Source organism: Lolium perenne, chromosome 3 (genome assembly GCF_019359855.2).
Source record: "Lolium perenne isolate Kyuss_39 chromosome 3, Kyuss_2.0, whole genome shotgun sequence".
Lineage (NCBI taxonomy): Eukaryota > Viridiplantae > Streptophyta > Magnoliopsida > Poales > Poaceae > Lolium > Lolium perenne.
In genome coordinates, this window is record NC_067246.2 from 68,455,404 (window position 1) to 68,473,801 (window position 18,398).

The following is an 18,398-nucleotide window of genomic DNA, read 5'->3' on the forward strand; positions in this document are numbered from 1 at the left end:
GGAGTTACCCACACTGTATTTCTCATGTCAAGAACGAATCTTCTCCCATGGGCATTTGCAGAATTTGTCAACTACCACTTTTTTTTTTTGGAGAAACGGCAGTTGTTCTGTCAATTCATCCACTTGGTCAGATGTGCAAAGTCAGAAGCTTAGAGCATCTCCAGCCGTCTCCCCGACGAGGCCCCCAGGACGCTTTTTTTTTTCATCCGGATGGACGAAAACAGCTCAGTCGCGCCCCCGGCTCCTCATTTTCATCCGGATTAGGCCTTTTATCCGTCCGGAGAGCCCATGCCATCCCCCCTGGTGTGCTCGGGGACTCCGAACGAGAGAAAAGCGGGGACTGGCCCGCTCTATCGACGAGAGAATAGACGAACCCCACCACTTTGCCGACGCAAATCCCTCCTCCCCTCCCGTTGCTTTGTTTGAAAACTTATTTTATTTTATTGAACTGTAACGTTTATTTGTAAAAATAAGCCAAATATTAGCAACACTGATCAAATCGCCAAATTATGCCGGAAATTTGATATCCAGGGACGTTTTCCTCTAAAAAAACGCCGAACCCCGGGTGTCTATCGGGGAGACGACTGCAGGTGCTCCCCAGGCCAAACTTTCGTCTAACCTGGCGCTATTTAGCGCCGGATTACGGCCCGAGGAGCCCAAGGGGTGGAGGATGCTCTTAACCACATCTGGCGAGAGGGGAAAGCTTTTCTTTTTCTTTTTCTTTTTCTTATTAGATGCGCTTGCTGTTTTGCCTCCAATGGTGGACAGAGTCGCTTCCCAGCTGCTTCTGTGCGCTGTTTGCTGTCCTATAACCAGTAAGAGCGGCCCCTGCTCACTGCAAACAAACGGACTCGCAGCACACCGACCACTATAGCTCAATCCGTCCACGTACGCCCCCTGCTTACGCCGGCCGCCAGCTGCTGCACCTCAAGCTCACGAAGACCTCGCCCGGCATCCAGAGGCGTGCATGGAGCCGGCAGCGACCTCCTTCCCCGGCGAGAAAGACCCGCCGCAACCACCCACGAAGGCAGCGCACCTGAGCGAGGGCCAGGGCCCGGCGCATGGAGGATGGGCCCGCTGGGCGTTCCCAACGATTCTCATCCTCCTCGCCATAGCCTTCGGGTGGGGGCTGTGCCAGGGCTACGACCTCGTGTTCGTGCTCAGCACCTTCTACCTCGCGGTTTGGTGCTTCTGCCTATGGATGCTCCAGCTCGACCGGCGAGACCATGGCGGCGACCCGGCGGCAGCGGCGCGCGAGCGGCAGCGGTTCAGGCTCGCCGCGTGGGCAATCTCGCTTCATTGGAGCAGCATGGCCGCGATACTAGTCGTGAAGGCGGCGTCGGTCCTGGCCCTCAAGATCTTCCTGTGGGTGTTCGCCGGCCTCGCCATGGTCCTAGCGTTGTACTTGATGGTTGCCGTCCGCCGCAGTGATTCCCGTACGGACGACGACGGACGCTGGCCGGAGAAGGATCTCGACGAGCTGTCCCCGTAGCATAGGGTCTGAAGTATACGTGGAACTGTGGTATGGATGTAGCCATGGTTCCGTTCTTTTCTGTTTTTGTTTTTGTAAAGTTTGTTTGGAACTTAATTGAACTTAACTGGCGGGAGAAGGATCTCGACGACCTGTCCCCTGAGCAGAGGGTTTCAACCATTCAGCTATACGAGCAATGGAAGTAAACCGTCGTTCCTTTTTCTTGTTTTGTATAGTTCGTTTTGGAACTTAATTTTGGTAAAATGTTTTGCTGTCGTTGTCACCAAAATCGATGACCAAAGTATGTACCAAACCACTGTTGTCCTATTTGTATCATGTAATTTGAATGAAATTTACGATACTTAATTTTACGATCTTTGCCAGTATTGTTTCTCTTCCATTTTCTTTTGTCTTTGCACGGGCCAGCCAACACGGTGAGACAGCACCAGAGACAAAACCCTAAATTCGAGATGGAAAACACAATGGAAAAATGTGGCCAATTCAATAATTTTGCCTTGTATATTCAGGCACTTCATCGGAACGTGGGTTTTTGTAGGGATTGTGCATCAATTATAAATGATACTCCCTAGTCTAATTTTTTTTACAGATTTATCTAAATTCAGATGTATCTGCATACTTTTCGGAAGGGACGGAGTACATGTACTCTCTATACCTTTCTAATTGTTGTATTGCATCATGATTCGTGCTATCTGAGTTGCAACACACTAACACACGAGGTTGTAACTGAGATTTTAATATTTGCAACATGGATTGCAACCAAAAAAAGATAACCTAGACAGTTAAATTGCTTTGTGATTCGTCTTATTCATGAGCTGTAAATAAAATTCGATGACATCACCTGAATTGACTAATTCTGAGTCTAATAATGTGCCCACTTAGAAGGTACTACCTTCTTTCTATCTAAAGTTTCTATTATTTTTTAAAAATCAACCCATTGAAATTTGATCGAATTGTTTTATAAAAATATTTACACTCAAAATACAAAATCAATATTGTTTGACATATCATGAAATATCTGGATTATGTGAATGGAAGGAGTATAAACTAGAATCCAATTAGACCATAAGAGTATATCTCCGCCGGATCCCGCTCATCCGGCCGCCGGCTCCCGCCGTACTCCGGAGGTCCACGACGCCTCGCTCCTGCTCCTGTCCATCCGGCGTCCCTGTGAAGGTCTACCCAATCCCGCCGGCCCTGCACGTCCAGATCGCGAGGCGGATGCAACGTATCCGTCCCATCGCCCGCATTTCGATCGGATCGAAGAACTGGAGTTCCGTGGCGCGTGATGGGGCCTGCGCGTGATGGGGCGGCTCGGTCGGATCCTGCGCGTGCCGCCGGCGCATCGGCTCCTCCCTCGCCGGCGCGGCCAACCGTTGGATCCAGATTCTGCTGCTTAGCGGAGGACGAGGATTCTGATGAGAAGACGAGGGAGACGGCGGAGGAGGCGGCGTGGTCGGTGCTTGGGTTTGAACCAGCAGTGCAGCAGATCGGGCGGTTGCCGGAATTGTCCCTAGAGGAGGTGAGAGAAGACTTCTGGACAAAGATCGGATTCCCGACGTCTGAGTCCAGGGAATGGTCAAGGTCTGCGTCGCCGGAGGTACGTTTTTCGTCGTGCAGGTTGTCGGAGCGGGCAAGGTCTGCGTCGCCGCCGCCGAGGGAGAAGGTCAAGAGGTCCGTGATGAGGGCGGCGTCCTCGTCGCCGGTAGGCCTACGGCTTTCCCGGATGCCGCGGATGAAGCCCTGGAGAGGTCCGCTTCCGCGTCGTCGAGTCACGCCGGCGCCTGTCTTTGGGGACTTCCTCGCTGCAGCCACGGCACGTCGGCCGGCAGCGATCGCGCCGGTGGATCCTTCGTTGGGGTCTGCTACCTCCGTGGTGCTTGGGGCGTCTCCGACGCTGAGTCGCGTGGTGGTGGAGGCGACGCCGGCAGCTTCGCCTTCGGTGACGGCCGAGGAGCCGGCGGTGCGGCCGTTGATCGCGGCGGGTCTCGAGCCGCGATTCAAACCGGCGGATGCGGCACTGGAGGCCTCCTCTAGTGGGCCGCAAAGTCGCTGGGCCTGGTTCGGTCGGGCCGTGATGGCTGTGCAGAAGGCGCCTCGCTGCGTCCCTATCGACAACAGCATTCGATCACGGGAGATCGACCAGGTCCCGTATCGTTCCAGAGTCATCTTCACCGCCGCCGCTCGCCCTTGCGTGGTGGTGGAGGCGACGTCGGCAGCTTCGCCTTCGGTGGCGGCCGAGGAGCCGGCGGTGCGGCCGTTGATCGCGGCGGGTCTCGAGCCGCGATTCAAACCGGCGGATGCGGCACTGGAGGTCTCCTCTAGTGGGCCGCAAAGTCGATGGGTCTGGTTCGGTCGGGCCGTGATGGCTGTGCAGAAGGCGCCTCGCTGCGTCCCTATCGTCAACATGCAGCAGTCGGCCGCGGTGACCCCAGCGTCGCTGCAGCTGACCACGGGCCTGCTGGCATTGGGGCCGATGCACCGGCCGGCTGAGGGGCAGGCTGATGGGACGAAGGGCGCTTCTTCTTCGACACCCTCTTCCCCCGCGAAGGGGGACTCGCCTGGGGCTGCTGTGATACAGGGGGCTACATCACCTTCTACCCCTGTATTGACGACCTCTTCTCCCTCACCGGCTTGGTCTCCACCGCCCTCGACAAAAGACAAGTCTTTTTCTTAAACGATATGTCTCCTCGAACCCGGCTTAGTGAATTCTACGCAATTCTATAATCCTCATGCGTGCCATGTCTCCATAGTTTTCCTGCAACTGGTTCACCTGACATAAAAAAATCTAGACAAAAAATTCTTGCAAATTCTGAAAGTTAAGTGAGTAATTGGACATAGCATAGTCATAACATGTCACAAAATTCAACTATACAAACTCAATAAAATTAACGGTTGTGCTAATTCTCAATTGACTCTTATAACATTAGCTTGCGTCGATGAATCATGCTAGCCATATGTTGTAGTAATTCTTACTTGACTCCAATAATATTACCTTGTATCGTGATTAAGAAAAAAAGAAAGAAAAGGAACCCGTGGACAGAGTCAGTGCCAGCCTTTTCTCTATGCTACTCTATCTCTGTCCTCGCCATAAAGAGCAGCCGCTGCTCGCAAGTCGCAGCCAGCAGGCACACCATTTACCACCGCCGCGCCGACGCCTACAGCGCAATCAGTTCCTGTACGCCGGAAAGCAGCAGGTGAGCTACACCGTAAGCTCACGGCGATCTTGCCCGGCGCATGGAGCACGCCGCGGCCCCCTTCCTCGAACCGCGAGAACCGGCACCGCCGAAGACGGTGCAGCTGGGCCAGCCCGGATGGGCGGTCTGGGCGATCCTCTCGCTCGTCACCGGCGGTTTCGCGTGGGGACTGTACCGCGCGCGCCACGACGCGCACGACCTCGTGTCCGTGGTCGGCGACTACTGCATCACCTACTACGGCCTCTGGCTGCTCTACGTCTGCCTGAGGAAGCACCAGCTCCTGCGGGGCGACGACGACGACCCGGCGGCCGCGACCGAGCTGCGACGGGTCAGGATCGTCCCGTGGGCGATCTCGCTGTTCCTGAGCTTCCCCATGGCGCTCTCCGTCCCCAGCACGGTGCCGAGCCTCCAGCCGAAGTTCGGCATGTGGGTGCTCGCCGTGCTCGCCATAGGCCTCGGGCTCTACTTCGCGGTTGCCGCCCGCCGCAGCGATGTTGCCCGTGTGGGCGACGACAACCCGGCGGCCGCGACAGAGCTGCGACGGGCCAGGCTTGTCCCGTGGGCGATCTCGCTGTATCTGGGCTGGTGGATGTGGTTGCTCGTCCTGAACGCGGTGCCGAGCCTGGCGCCGCCCTTCGGCATGTGGGTGCTCGGCCTCCTTGTCATGGGCCTCGGGCTCTACTTCTTGGGTGCCGCCTGCCGCAGCGATGCACGCGTGGACGACGACGACGATGGACGCCGGCCGGAGCCGGAGGAGGTTCTCCACGACCACGAGGTGTCTCCGGAGCACAGGGTTTGAGCTATACACGTGGGAAATCGATTACCACGTGATGTTTCACACACGGATCAATGACCAATCGCCGTGCCTTTCCTGTAAATTTCCACCGACGACTATATCTACACGATTTTCATACTACTGTTTTCGCTTATTATTCATGCATTTCGCTTCCTATTTCCTCTGGCCCGCAATAAGCGCCAACGATCGTAGTCCAACATGGGAATTAAAGCACACAGCAACCCATGGAAAATTTCGCGTCAAAACTATATTTTTGTCTCATGTATATTGACGAACAGAAAATATGCTGGTTCAAAAGCTGAATCATAATTATATTAGAAGCTTGGGGAATAACACTTTTGGTTAGGTGTCATGGTGATGATGAAGCAAGGTGGGATCCTGATGGGATCCTGATGGGATCTCATTTTTAGTGTACTATGCCTTTTTCTAGTTCAAAATTTTATGAGTACCAACCTTTTGGCAACCTGAGGTTGGGTGATTAGGAGGGTGGTTGTACCCCCAGCCCACCAGAGTTCAAACCTCAGGTTTGACATCTGTGTGTCTCATAAAGACGGAATATTCATTCAGTGGGAGGCGACATTCCCGTCGACAACGAGGTTTCTGTGGTGACTTCATCAATTTCTGCCAGCTCAGTATTCCGGATGTGCTCATAGGGGTAGGATGTGCGTGTGTGCGTTTATAGGGTTGAGTGTATACGCATGTATGCGAGCGTTTGTACTGTGTTTCTCAAAAAAAGAAGTTCAAAATTTTGGGTCAAAATTTACACTAGAAAAAATAAAATGTACTACAAGTGGGATTTAGGTGGGATCCCACTTGACACCTTACTTGCCCCTTGGAACTTTCTCTATTATGGACGAGTCGATGATTTGGTTATGTGAGGGTAAATGACTAAACACGAACATCGTTCTTTCATTAATGCGGTGAAAGAAACGCTTCGCGTCTCGCATCTCCTCTCGCATGGTCGATCAAGATGCACCTATAGCGCAGCCCCGTCCTCCTATCCCCTCCCTTCCTCCTTCGTTGCTGAGCAAAGCCCGCGTGGAGCCGGTGGTGGCGGAACCTCCCCTACCCGCGTGCTAGAAACAATTAAACATCTTTCTTCCATTGTAGGTCTATGCGCACTATATAGTGACATTAAGGTGGCTTCGAACTCTTACCTGCATCATGTAGCCTTAATTTGGTCTATGTGATTACTTAGAAATAACATGTTCTTTGATGGCAAAAATTAATTGGTTTTGTGGGCTATCTACAATTGTACATAGAGGTTCCGTTCATGTCCTCTTTTCTTCGGCGACCAGAACAACCTGTTTACGGTTGTGTGTACGTGTTTTGAGCGGGCGGTCAAGGATGTTTACCCAACATTGATAATAATTATGTAGTATTCGTACCGGCCTTAGAGACACAGGGGATTCTTGTTTTTTCTGCTTTTTTCTCGCATCAGACTCATCCATTTCAAGATCTGGGCCTATGGGACATCCATTTAGCTAATTGGCTTAAGGTCTTAGCTTCTATTACCACAATAAGATTTTTCCAGGCCCCGCCCCCCAATCCCACGCGCACCACCGCCTTCAAGAACATGAGCATTGTTGCCCACCACAACAAGCAAGACAAATTAAGATGAAGACGTTTGTCCTCACCTCGTCATTTAGAGGTAGGTAGCCAGGTTGGAGTACAAAATAAGAGGTCTCTACAAAGAGGCAGAGCTATGTGCAACTCGTAGGGAGGGGGGCACTGCCCCCAGCCCAACAACTTTTTTTCTAGAATTCCTTTATATTTGGCACATTTTGCCTAAAATATCTTATGTTTAGCGCCATTATCCCCCCCCCCCCCCCCCCCCCCCCCCCACACACACACACCCACCCAAGAATGACCCAAAACATCTCTCTATCACATTTGCCCCAGCAACCTCTTCCACTGCCTACACACAAGAAGATATGGACGTGCCACCATCCCTCCTATTGCTTGCTCTACCTAAAATGTGGCATAAAAATTAAATGAGTTTACTAGTTACAAAAACTCGTAGACATGGGAAAACAAGTGGAATTCACCCTAACAAAAATTGTACTACTAATCCACACCGTGTATAAACAGAGGCCAAGTTGAATATCGATGTTCTCCCCGATGGAGTTTCTCCTTCTCGAACTGGCTCGACCTCCCCATCAAGTATGGTCGGCACCATCACAGAGCTGGCTTAGTTGCAATCTACAAAATTCTAGCGCAGGTGGACCATGTCCACATGTCTTGCACGTCACCGGAATTTCAACTACTGAGCTGATTTAGACCAAATCGAGTCAAAATGTCAAGTTCGGGCGAACGATTGTGCAATTGGCAAGTATGAGGACTAAATCGTGCCAATGACACAAGTACAATAACCGTAGATGTTTGCATCTCCAAGAATTTCATGTCAACGAAATTTCTTTGTCCTCACGCAAAAAGAAGAGGAACAGATAGAGATATGATTAGAGAGGATAGTTTGTTGTTTCTTTATGAAGAAACGAACTAGCACTGATGGCAAAGACGTGACGAGAGAATCTGTCAGCTACCACTTGGTCAGAGTTGAGGAGTCAGAAGCTTACCATATCTATCCAGCTTAAATTTTTTTCCATCAGACGCGCTTGCTGATTTGGCCCCAATCGTGGACATAGTCGCTGTCCAAGATGCTTCTCTGCGCTGCTCAGCTCGGTGTCTATCCTATCCTATATAACCACGACCGGCAACCATGCTCGCAACAAACAAACGCCCGCGCAGCGCCGGCACCTGCAACTCAATCAGCCGACGTACGACGGCCGGCGGCTACTGCAACTCAAGCACACAAAGAGCTCGCCCGGTTGGCAGCGGCGCAGATGGAGCCCGCGGCGACCTCCTTCCTCGTCGCCCGAGACCCACCGCCGCCGACCAAGACGGCGCACCTGGGGCAGGGCCATGGCCCGGCGCTGGAAGGATGGGTCCGCTGGGCGTTCCCGCAGGTTGTCTGCGTCCTTCTCGTCTTCGCCTTCGCGTGGGGGCTGCGGCGCGCGAGCTACGACGTCGGAGTGCTCCCGGGGCCAACCGCCTACCTGCTCGCAGTGCTGTGCTTCTGTCTCTGGAAGCTCGAGGTCCTGCGGCGCGACCTCGGCGGCGACCCAGCGTCGGCGGCGAGAGAGTGGCGGAAGGTCGGGCTCGCCACGTTGTCGGCCTCGCTGGCGCTGGGCAGCATGGTCGCGGTGCACGTCGCGAGCGCGGCGCCGGGCCTCGCTCTGAGGGTCACCCTGTGGGTGCTCGCCGGCCTCGCCATGGTCCTGGCGGTTTACTTGTCGTTTGAAGCCCGCCGCGGCGATTACCGAACGGATGACGCCGAGCACTGGCCGGAGAAGGATCTCCACGAGCTCTCCCCGGAGCAGAGGGTTTGAAAAAGAATGGAGTATTGATCCATTGTTCCGTTTTCGTATTTTGTAAAGTTTGTTCTGAATTCCATTTTCACATGTCTTTTCATGGGCCCGCAACACGGTGATACAACACCAGAGGAATAACTATAAATTCAAGATTTAAAACACAATGAGAATTACAAAACAATGTGGCTAATTCAATAAATTCGCCTCGGATATTAAGGCATTTCGTCAGAATGTGGGTTCTGGTTGGAATTGTGTTCATCGACTTTATCCAAAATAATACTTAGAGTGTTTATGACACCTTTTGGAGGAACTGTTGACCATGGAATTGCTTACTTTGGATTTATTGCTGATTTGGATTGGTTACCGATGGTATTTGAATTTGAGAAATTTCTATATATGCTCAAGATGTACTCAAGTAATTTTAGTATTGGAGTGCCGTAATAGTTATTATACCGCAAAGAACACTCATGTATGATAATAATTGGAAAGGACTAGGTTGATTATTGTCAAATTACGGTCCCCATGGAAATGAAACTGCATAATTAAATTATGGCACATGACACAAACATCAATTGTGCAGGAAAGGGGAATAAACAAAGGTACGAGAACCAAGTTCATTCTCGTTGAGGTGATCATCAAATTTTAGTTGCAACCCACGTTGCAAATCATGGGTAGCACGAATCACAAAGCAATTCAATGATCCAAGGGAGTTGCAGCTCATGCTACAACTCATTTTAGCACAAATCATGACCCAGTCCTAAGATTTAGAAGTCGAGTGAGAACTGATACGCGTAAAGCATACGTCCGTTGGGAACCCCAAGTGGAAGGTATGATGCGTATAGAAGCAAGTTTCCCTCAGTAAGAAACCAAGGTTTATCGAACCAGTAGGAGCCAAGAAGCACGTTGAAGGTTGTTGGTGGCGGAGTGTAGTGCGGCGCAACACCAGTGATTCCGGCGCCAACGTGGAACCTGCACAACACAACCAAAGTACTTTGCCCCAACGTAACAGTGAGGTTGTGAATCTCACCGGCTTGCTGAAAACAAATGATTAAACGTATTGTGTGGAAGATGATGATTGTTTGCGAAGAACAGTAAAGAACAATTGCAGTAGATTGTATTTCAGATGTAAAGAATAGGACCGGGGTCCACAGTTCACTAGTGGTGTCTCTCCCATAAGATAAATAGCATGTTGGGTGAACAAATTACAGTCGGGCAATTGACAAAAAATAGAGAGGGCATGACAATGCACATACATGATACGATGAGTATTGTGAGATTTAATTGGGCATTACGACAAAATACATAGACCGCTATCCAGCATGCATCTATGCCTAAAAAGTCCACCTTCAGGTTATCATCCGAACCCCTTCCAGTATTAAGTTGCAAACAACAGACAATTGCATTAAGTATGGTGCGTAATGTAATCAATAACTACATCCTCGGACATAACATCAATGTTTTATCCCTAGTGGCAACAGCACATCCACAACCTTAGAACTTTCTGTCACTGTCCCAGATTTAATGGAGGCATGAACCCACTATCGAGCATAAATACTCCCTCTTGGAGTTAAGAGCAAAAACTTGGCCAGAGCCTCTACTAATAACGGAGAGCATGCAAGATCATAAACAACACATAGGTAATAGATTGATAATCACCATAACATAGTATTCTCTATCCATCGGATCCCGACAAACACAACATATAGAATTACAGATAGATGATCTTGATCATGTTAGGCAGCTCACAAGATCCAACAATGAAGCACATAAGGAGAAGACGACCATCTAGCTACTGCTATGGACCCATAGTCCAGGGGTGAACTACTCACTCATCACTCCGGAGGCGATCATGGCGATGAAGAGTCCTCCGGGAGATGATTCCCCTCTCCGGCAGGGTGCCGGAGGCGATCTCCAGAATCCCCCGAGATGGGATTGGCGGCGGCGGCGTCTCAGTAAGGTTTTCCGTCTCGTGGCTCTCGGTACTGGGGGTTTCGCGACGAAGGCTTTAAGTAGGCGGAAGGGCAGGTCAGGAGGCGACGCGAGGGGCCCACACAACAGGGCCGCGCGGCCAGGAGGTGGGCCGCGCCGCCCTGGCGTATCGCCGCCTCGTCGCCTCACTTCGTTTCCCTTTCGGTCTTCTGGAAGCTTCGTGGCAAAATAGGACCCTGGGCGTTGATTTCGTCCAATTCCGAGAATATTTCCTTTGTAGGATTTCTGAAACCAAAAACAGCAGAGAAAACAAAGAATCGGCTCTTCGGCATCTTGTTAATAGGTTAGTGCCAGAAAATGCATAAATACGACATATAATGTGTATAAAACATATAGATATCATCAATAATGTGGCATGGAATATAAGAAATTATCCGCTTCAGCCAGGGCCTCGGCGTCCCTGACCGGATCGAGGAGGTCGGTGCTGTCGTCGGAGCTCGAGGCCGGGGGAGGTGGAGTGGGAGGTGTAGTGGGAGGTGGAGGCGTGGCAGCCTGGCCGCTGCCGGCGCTGCTCATGGTGGCTCCGGTGGAGGCTGAGCGGCAGCGGTGCTACAGTGGAGGTTGTTGATGTAAGTTATTTCCCTATTTGTTAGGGGCCTCGATGTAAGTTGTAACCTACCGACGATTTAATGAAGCAGCCTGGACCTTCGGGTCCTCCTTTGTTCAAAGAAAAATATCTGAGGAGTCAGGGCGAAGCGTTCACACGCGTATGCCGATATATTTGCCCGGATAGAGTCATCCAAAACAAAATAAAAAAATTTGTAGACACTTTTCTTAAGTGAAAATCTCAGTCAGACATAGACACCCTTTTCTCTGTCCTGGCTATAAAGAGCAGCCGCTGCTCGCAAGTCGCAACCAAGCATCACCACCGTCGCACCGCAATCAGTTCCCGCACGCCGGAAAGCAGCAGCTGAGCTCAACCTGAAGCTCACGACCACCACCTTACCCGGCGTCCAGTGGCGCGCATGGAGCCCGCCGCGACCCCCTTCCTCGTCCCGCGAGAACCGGCACCGCCGAAGACGGTGCAGCTGGGCCAGCCCGGATGGGCGGTCTGGGCGATCCTCTCGCTCGTCACCGGCGGTTTCGCGTGGGGACTGTACCGTGCGCGCCATGACGCGCACGACCTCGTGTACGTGGTCGGCGACTACTGCATCACCTACTACGGCCTCTGGCTGCTCTACGTCTGCCTGAGGAAGCACCAGCTGCTGCGGGGCGACGACGACGACCCGGCGGCCGCGACCGAGCTGCGACGGGTCAGGCTCTTCCCGTGGAGGGCCTCGCTGTTCCTGGGCTGTTCGATGGCGTTCCGCGTACCCAGCGCGGTGCCGAACCTCCGGCCGAAGTTCGGCATGTGGGTGCTCGCCGTCCTCGCCATAGGCCTCGGGCTCTACTTCGCGGTTACCGCCCGCCGCAGTGATGTTGCCCGTGTGGGCGACGACGACCCGGCCGCCGCGACCGAGCTGCGACGGGCCAGGCTTGTCCCGTGGGCGATCTCGCTGTATCTGGGCTGGTGGATGTGGTTGCTCGTCCTGAACGCGGTGCCGAGCCTAGCGCCGCCCTTCGGCATGTGGGTGCTCGGCCTCCTCGTCATGGCCCTCGGGCTCTACTTCTTGGGTGCCGCCTGCCGCAGCGATGCACGCGTGGACGACGACGACGGACGCCGGCCGGAGCCGGAGGAGGTTCTCCACGACCACGAGGTGTCTCCGGAGCACAGGGTTTGACCTGTACACGTTGGAAATCGATTACCACCTGATGTTTCACACACTGTATCTACACGGATTTCATACTATATTTTCGCTTATTTTTCATACACTAGCAAAAGTGCCTGTACGTTGCACCGGGATAAGTAAATATTTAAATGCTTCTATAAACTATTTGCGTTGACACTTGTCCTCTTGGCCACTGTGGCACATTGCGTATGATTTTCTTGGTATAAATTTGCCGCATTAATCAACCACAGCTAGGGGTGCCTTCACTGGCTCATCTACCTACCGATTAGATCACGCTACACCGTCTATGCGGCAATGCCACATCAATATACCGTTGGCGTTAAGAAGAGAAAAAAGAGGATGAAACCCATCCAATCTTCTTCCACCTGTATCCCTCTTTATCAAATTGGTCTGATCCTTAGCTTCCTCATGCCACCAGCGTGAGATTCCTCGTTTAATAATCCGTTCCCGCATGTCACTTGTGTGACATTATTCTTTTAAGTCTTCCCATATTTGCTGTTGATTGTTGTTCTAATTCGGCTCGGATTAACTCAAAATATTTAGGCATATAAACTGGTGGGAGTTATTATATGCCAGCGAGGTGGGACTATTTCAACGCGTCCTTTCTATTTCCTGATGTATACGCACTGGTTAAAATAAAAAGAACATCCATGTGCTTGCGGCCTGGTCAGTCTAGCGGCCCATAATGGGAGGGCTAGCTGACGATTCTGAAATCTGAAAAGAAAGGTTCGATCGATTCAGGAGGAACCTCCCTCGGTTGATCGCGCTCCAAGCGGTCTGCGCCGTCTGAGTGAAGCGAAGATTTCCAATCGAGGATTAAGGATCTCTAAAAAAAAAAAAATTGACGAAGAAAACCATATCATCAGCTGCCTCCATATCGCCGCTGAAGATGGGGCAAGTGAAGAAGAGGTGTGTTCGGTCCTCAACCAGGCTTGGCATCCCAGGCACTCTTCAGAGGCGATGATGTGCTTGTGCAGCAGATTAGCCCTTGTGTTGAGCCTGTTTACAGTGGCGGAGCTGTAACACGAATTCTGGGCGGGCCAGCAGCACAAAAGCCTTCATTTCTACAATAAAACTGAACCTTTCTTGGGCTAGCCCAGCAAAAATAACAAAGGATTGTTCAGATCCTGGGCGGGCCACGGCCCAGGTAGGCCCCAACGTAGCTCCGCCCCTGCCTGTTTAGGTGTAGAAGCCACCCAAACACCTTCACCTTCTTGTGGACCCTGGAGCTCCATATCTCTATGACCTCTGGATCTTCGAGCTGGGATTGAATGTGCAAGTATGCTCCCTTGGCAGAAAAGGGAGATCCATCCAGCAACGTTCTTGTGTCATGAGCATCCGAGAGGCGCACACCCCACAAAATATTAGAGAGAGACAAGTTGCTCTGCCGCAACATTGGTTAGTCTACACTGCAGGCCGATAGATATTCCATTTTGCATAATATCACATACCAATGCATGGGTTTGGGTGTGGTGGGAGTATAGGGCAGGGTAGGCTGTAGCTAAAGATTCTAGGAGGAGCCAGGTGACATGCCAAAAGAAGACTGATTTTCCATTGCAGACTATGCAAGTAGTGATCTGTATGAGCATGTGTAGATGTTTTGTTATGAGTCTACTCAGGTAGGATGGGTTTGAGGCAATGTATGAGTTGGGTGACTATATGATCCATTGCTTCCATGGTAGGTTATCTGAATGCAATAATTTGAAACAAAATTTCAGAAGAAGGCAAATGTTGGCGTCAAGACCCCTCGGTTTGTCGGAACACAAAGTTCATCCCACGCAATGAGACATTGTGCACCTGCACACGTTTCTTCGGTGGTCCAAAAGAAGGCTCTACGGCGAGCGTTGATTGCTTTTAAACTTGGATAGGGATGAGGAAGGATGACATAAAATATGTTGGCATGGAATCGAGCACTGTGAGAGGAGCACTAGTCTGCCACCTTTGGCGAGGAGGGTGGCACACTAGTTCGGTTGAAGAGAGGGGTAGTCGCTCGACTCCTACAGTATACTATCTTGCATTGTGATTCGTGCTGATCATAAATTGTAATATGGGTTCCAAGTGACATTTTCCTAGTTACACGTGCGGTTGCAACCGAGAAAATGCATTGAAATTGTTGGAATTGTGTCATGATTAGGTCAAATTATGGGTTGCATGTTCGTTGTAACTAAGAAAAAAACTTTCAAACCGTTGAATTGGTTTCGTGATTCATTCATTCATGAATTGCAACATGGTTACAAGTGAGATGTGGTTGCTTGTCCTGAACAAGGTGCCGAGCCTGGCGCCGCCCTTCGGCCTATGGGTGTTCGGCGTCCTCGTCATGGTCCTCGGGCTCTACTTCTTGGATGTCGCCTGCCGCAGCGATGCACGTGTGGACGACGACGACGACGGACGCCGGCCGGAGCCGGAGGAGGTTCTCCACGACCACCAGCTGTCTCCGGAGCACAGGGTTTGAGCTATACACGTGGAAATCCATGACCACTTGTTGTTCATTTATGCACAGTTTGACTGATCACTATACGCCATCAACGAATGTGTTGTTTAAGATTCAAGCACACAACAAAAAACTATACATGCGTGCTTACAAGGAGACCTACATGTACTATCCAGGGAAGAAGAAGAAAGAGGAGGACTGATTGGACTGAAACAATGTAAACCAAGAAATTAGTTCAGGATGGATGATTACCTGCTGGAAGATCTCAGGTCGCTCGCCATAACGACTCCGTACGTCGTTTGGCTACCGTCCATGGCTCTATCTCTCCTGATCCGGCGGTCATCAGCTGCCTCGTCTCTGGCTGACGGTGCGATCTGGCCGGAGTGCCATGGCCTCTCCTCTCCTCTCCGAGCAAGAGTCAAAGTCTAAGTCATAGTCACACGCGCAATCCACACGCGGTGTGTGAGGAGAGCTCTTTACTTATAGAGTCGACTTGCAGATGTTTCAATTTTGAGGAGGGAGGTGTGAGCGGGAAGGAGATGATGGGTTGGTGCTAATTTCGCTTCTCTCTTGATCACCTTCCCGTTCGTTTCTTGTGGGGAGCTAGATGAGTGGCTGGGATTTACCTTGCCATGGATCGGTGACGTGTACAATACATGCACGACCGTGCTGAACCAAGTCAATTAAATTCATGGTGATTAAATGACTTGTGGTTACCGGGTATACATGACGAGCGGATCAGCTCTATGGAGGTATTTAATATAGACACGGATACGCAGGACGGACGGCTCGGTTCGCTGACCTCCATGAACGGGATGGCTCACAAATATCAGTATTACACGCCCGCACGTGTGCCTAAGATCCAAACCAATAAGATTTACTCACGAACCGGGTAGTAGTAGCCGGGAAATGAAATACCCACAAGTATACCTTGATTTACATCACACGAGAGTGTCACCGCCGCACCAAAGATCAGCAAAAGAGAAGGGCTCCTCTCCTCTCCTCTCCTCTCCTCTCCGAGCAAGAGTCAAAGTCTAAGTCACACACGACGCACGCGTATGATAGACCCCTCCTAGTATTTATAGACATGTATGGAGGAGGGCAAGGTTCAGTTTTTGTTCAAAATCACCAAAAAATTGGCGCCACTTTTTCATTCTCGCTCTTTTTTTTTGTTTTGCTCCATTCTCGGCCCCTTTTTTTCACGGCAAGTACTCCCGGGAGAGATATGGCCTTCATGCCGTGATTTGTGAAAAAAAAGTCAATCCCTGGATTTCTGGCCTCTCCATACCCGACTCCTTTTCTTTACGGCAGGTAATCACAACAACCAACGCGAGAATAATAGTGAGATATGGTTTTCATGCCGTGATTTCAGAAACCAGAAAGCTCTATTTACTCCTAATAAATGGGTCAGACGGGCGAGTAATTGAGAGACGGTTTTCATGTCGTGATTTGTGAAACCAAAACCATATTTAGACAGAGAGTAATTGAGACATGGCTTTGATGACGTGATTTGTCTGTTCATGCGCTTGGTAGTCAATCCCTTGTTTATGGCCGCTAGTTAATGATTGATTGGCAAATCTTTTAGTACTATTTCTATTTACTAGTACTCCACAAAGTTGCTACTTTATGAGGGCACGTCCATCCAGAATTTAATCCAATTTAGCTCTCTCAGCCCGGTGTAGGGGGTCGCGATCTGCTTCGCCTCCGACTGGCAAGCTTGTGTTGCCGGCCAAGAAGAAGATGCCTGGTGTTTCATTCCACTTCTTCACTCCTCCACTATCAATGGCAAGCATCAGTCTTTGATTGGCTTATATTGCCGGGTTTTTTTGTTGACAAAACCAGAAAAGCAACACAGTTCCGTGATCATCCACCATATACGAGGGACCATGATCATCCACCACCAGATGTGCGCTGAAAGGAAGGAATATCATTTTTCCACCTTAATAGCAAGTTATTTTGGTAATTTCCTTTAATCTGGCGATTAGTTTCACTACTTACTACTAGCAATCCCATAACTAGTGCAAATCGTGTCATGTACGTATACTATTTTTTTCCTACTGCCCGTATCCATCTCATTAATTTGTTTATTAGTTTCTTTCTCTACCTGGCCTTTCTTAGAGAGATAGAAGTAATGTGCCAGTCACCCAGTCAGTATGATTAAATCAGTTCATATACATGTACATGTCTCAACTGTACTTGCTTTTTTTTTAACAAGGCAAAAAACTTGCCATTATCTTTGATAAAGAAGAAGGTCTTAGAAATATTACAAACCAAAAAGCCTAGGAAAAAAGCCTAAGGCCAAGATCAAGACTACTCTCGCGGTATAACAACACTCAAAGCTTAGCCCAGGCTAACCTTGCCTCGCTCTTTACCTTTTCTAATAGAACCGTCGAAGCGGAGAATGTATTACGAAACACCCTTGCATTCTCCTTCAAAATCTCCCAAAAGATTAGCATTGCCAAAGAGCTTCGAAAAGATATGTACCAGTTTTCGTTCAAATCCCAAAAAACAAATTCTTCATTCCCGCTCTTTTTTGTTTTGTTCCATAGCCGTACCCTATTTTTATGGCATGTAATCACAACAATCGACGGGGGAGTAATTGAGAGATATTATTTTCATGCCGTGATTTGTGAAAACAAAAGGCCCTATTTCTCCTATTTACTAGGTCATGCGCCATAGTCCTATTTATTCCTATTTATTCCATAGCCAGCCCCTACTTGAGAGATGGTTTTTCATGCTGTAATTTGTCATACTCCCGCCATACCGGTTTAAAGGGCTTATCTTGCCGAGCACTGCGACCTAGGTTCATATCGATTGGTCCATGAAATCTGCCGAGTCAAGAGAAAATCAGTTGTTAGTCCATCGATCAGAGCTATAATTATGGACGGGGCGCGAAGGATCGAGTGTAGGCACACGTTCAGTTAACCCTTTTGGTTTGCATGCAACAAAAATCAAAGCGGAAACGGGAGATATTCTCGCGTATGCATTGAGCAATTCCTGTTCTCGCTTGCTTCCAGGAAAAGCTTGCTTCCAGGAAATGTTTAGCCACCCTGTTAGTTAGCATAGCTTGAGCTGACACAAAAGATTAGTTTAGGGACTTGGCTGAACTTCAAAAATCACAACACCTATCAGCATTAAACAATTTGAAGATTTACCATCGTCTTTAGAGCAACAAAAACTTCCAAAATAAGACGGCTTTACTGAACCATGACAAACCCAACATTGTTTTCTCAGAAGTTCACAGATCAATTCTGCTCAAGTTACAGATGCATCAACATTTTTACAGGGATCTAGAGAACTACATGCACAACAAAGTATGGAGCAACCCAGCATGCACCCAACACCGTTCCTAAAAGGTTGAACTACTTTGGATGTTCAATGACCCAACTAACAAG

General features: G+C 50.0%; 1 protein-coding gene across 1 annotated transcript; it reads left to right on the forward strand.

Moving 5' to 3' along the window:
• Positions 1 to 11,673: 11,673 nt before the first annotated feature.
• LOC127341589 (uncharacterized) lies at positions 11,674 to 12,624 on the forward strand. Its single transcript, XM_051367451.2, has one exon. It carries the CDS (start codon positions 11,808 to 11,810, stop codon positions 12,561 to 12,563), a length of 756 nt encoding a protein of 251 aa, XP_051223411.2. The 5' UTR covers positions 11,674 to 11,807; the 3' UTR covers positions 12,564 to 12,624.
• Positions 12,625 to 18,398: the final 5,774 nt, after the last annotated feature.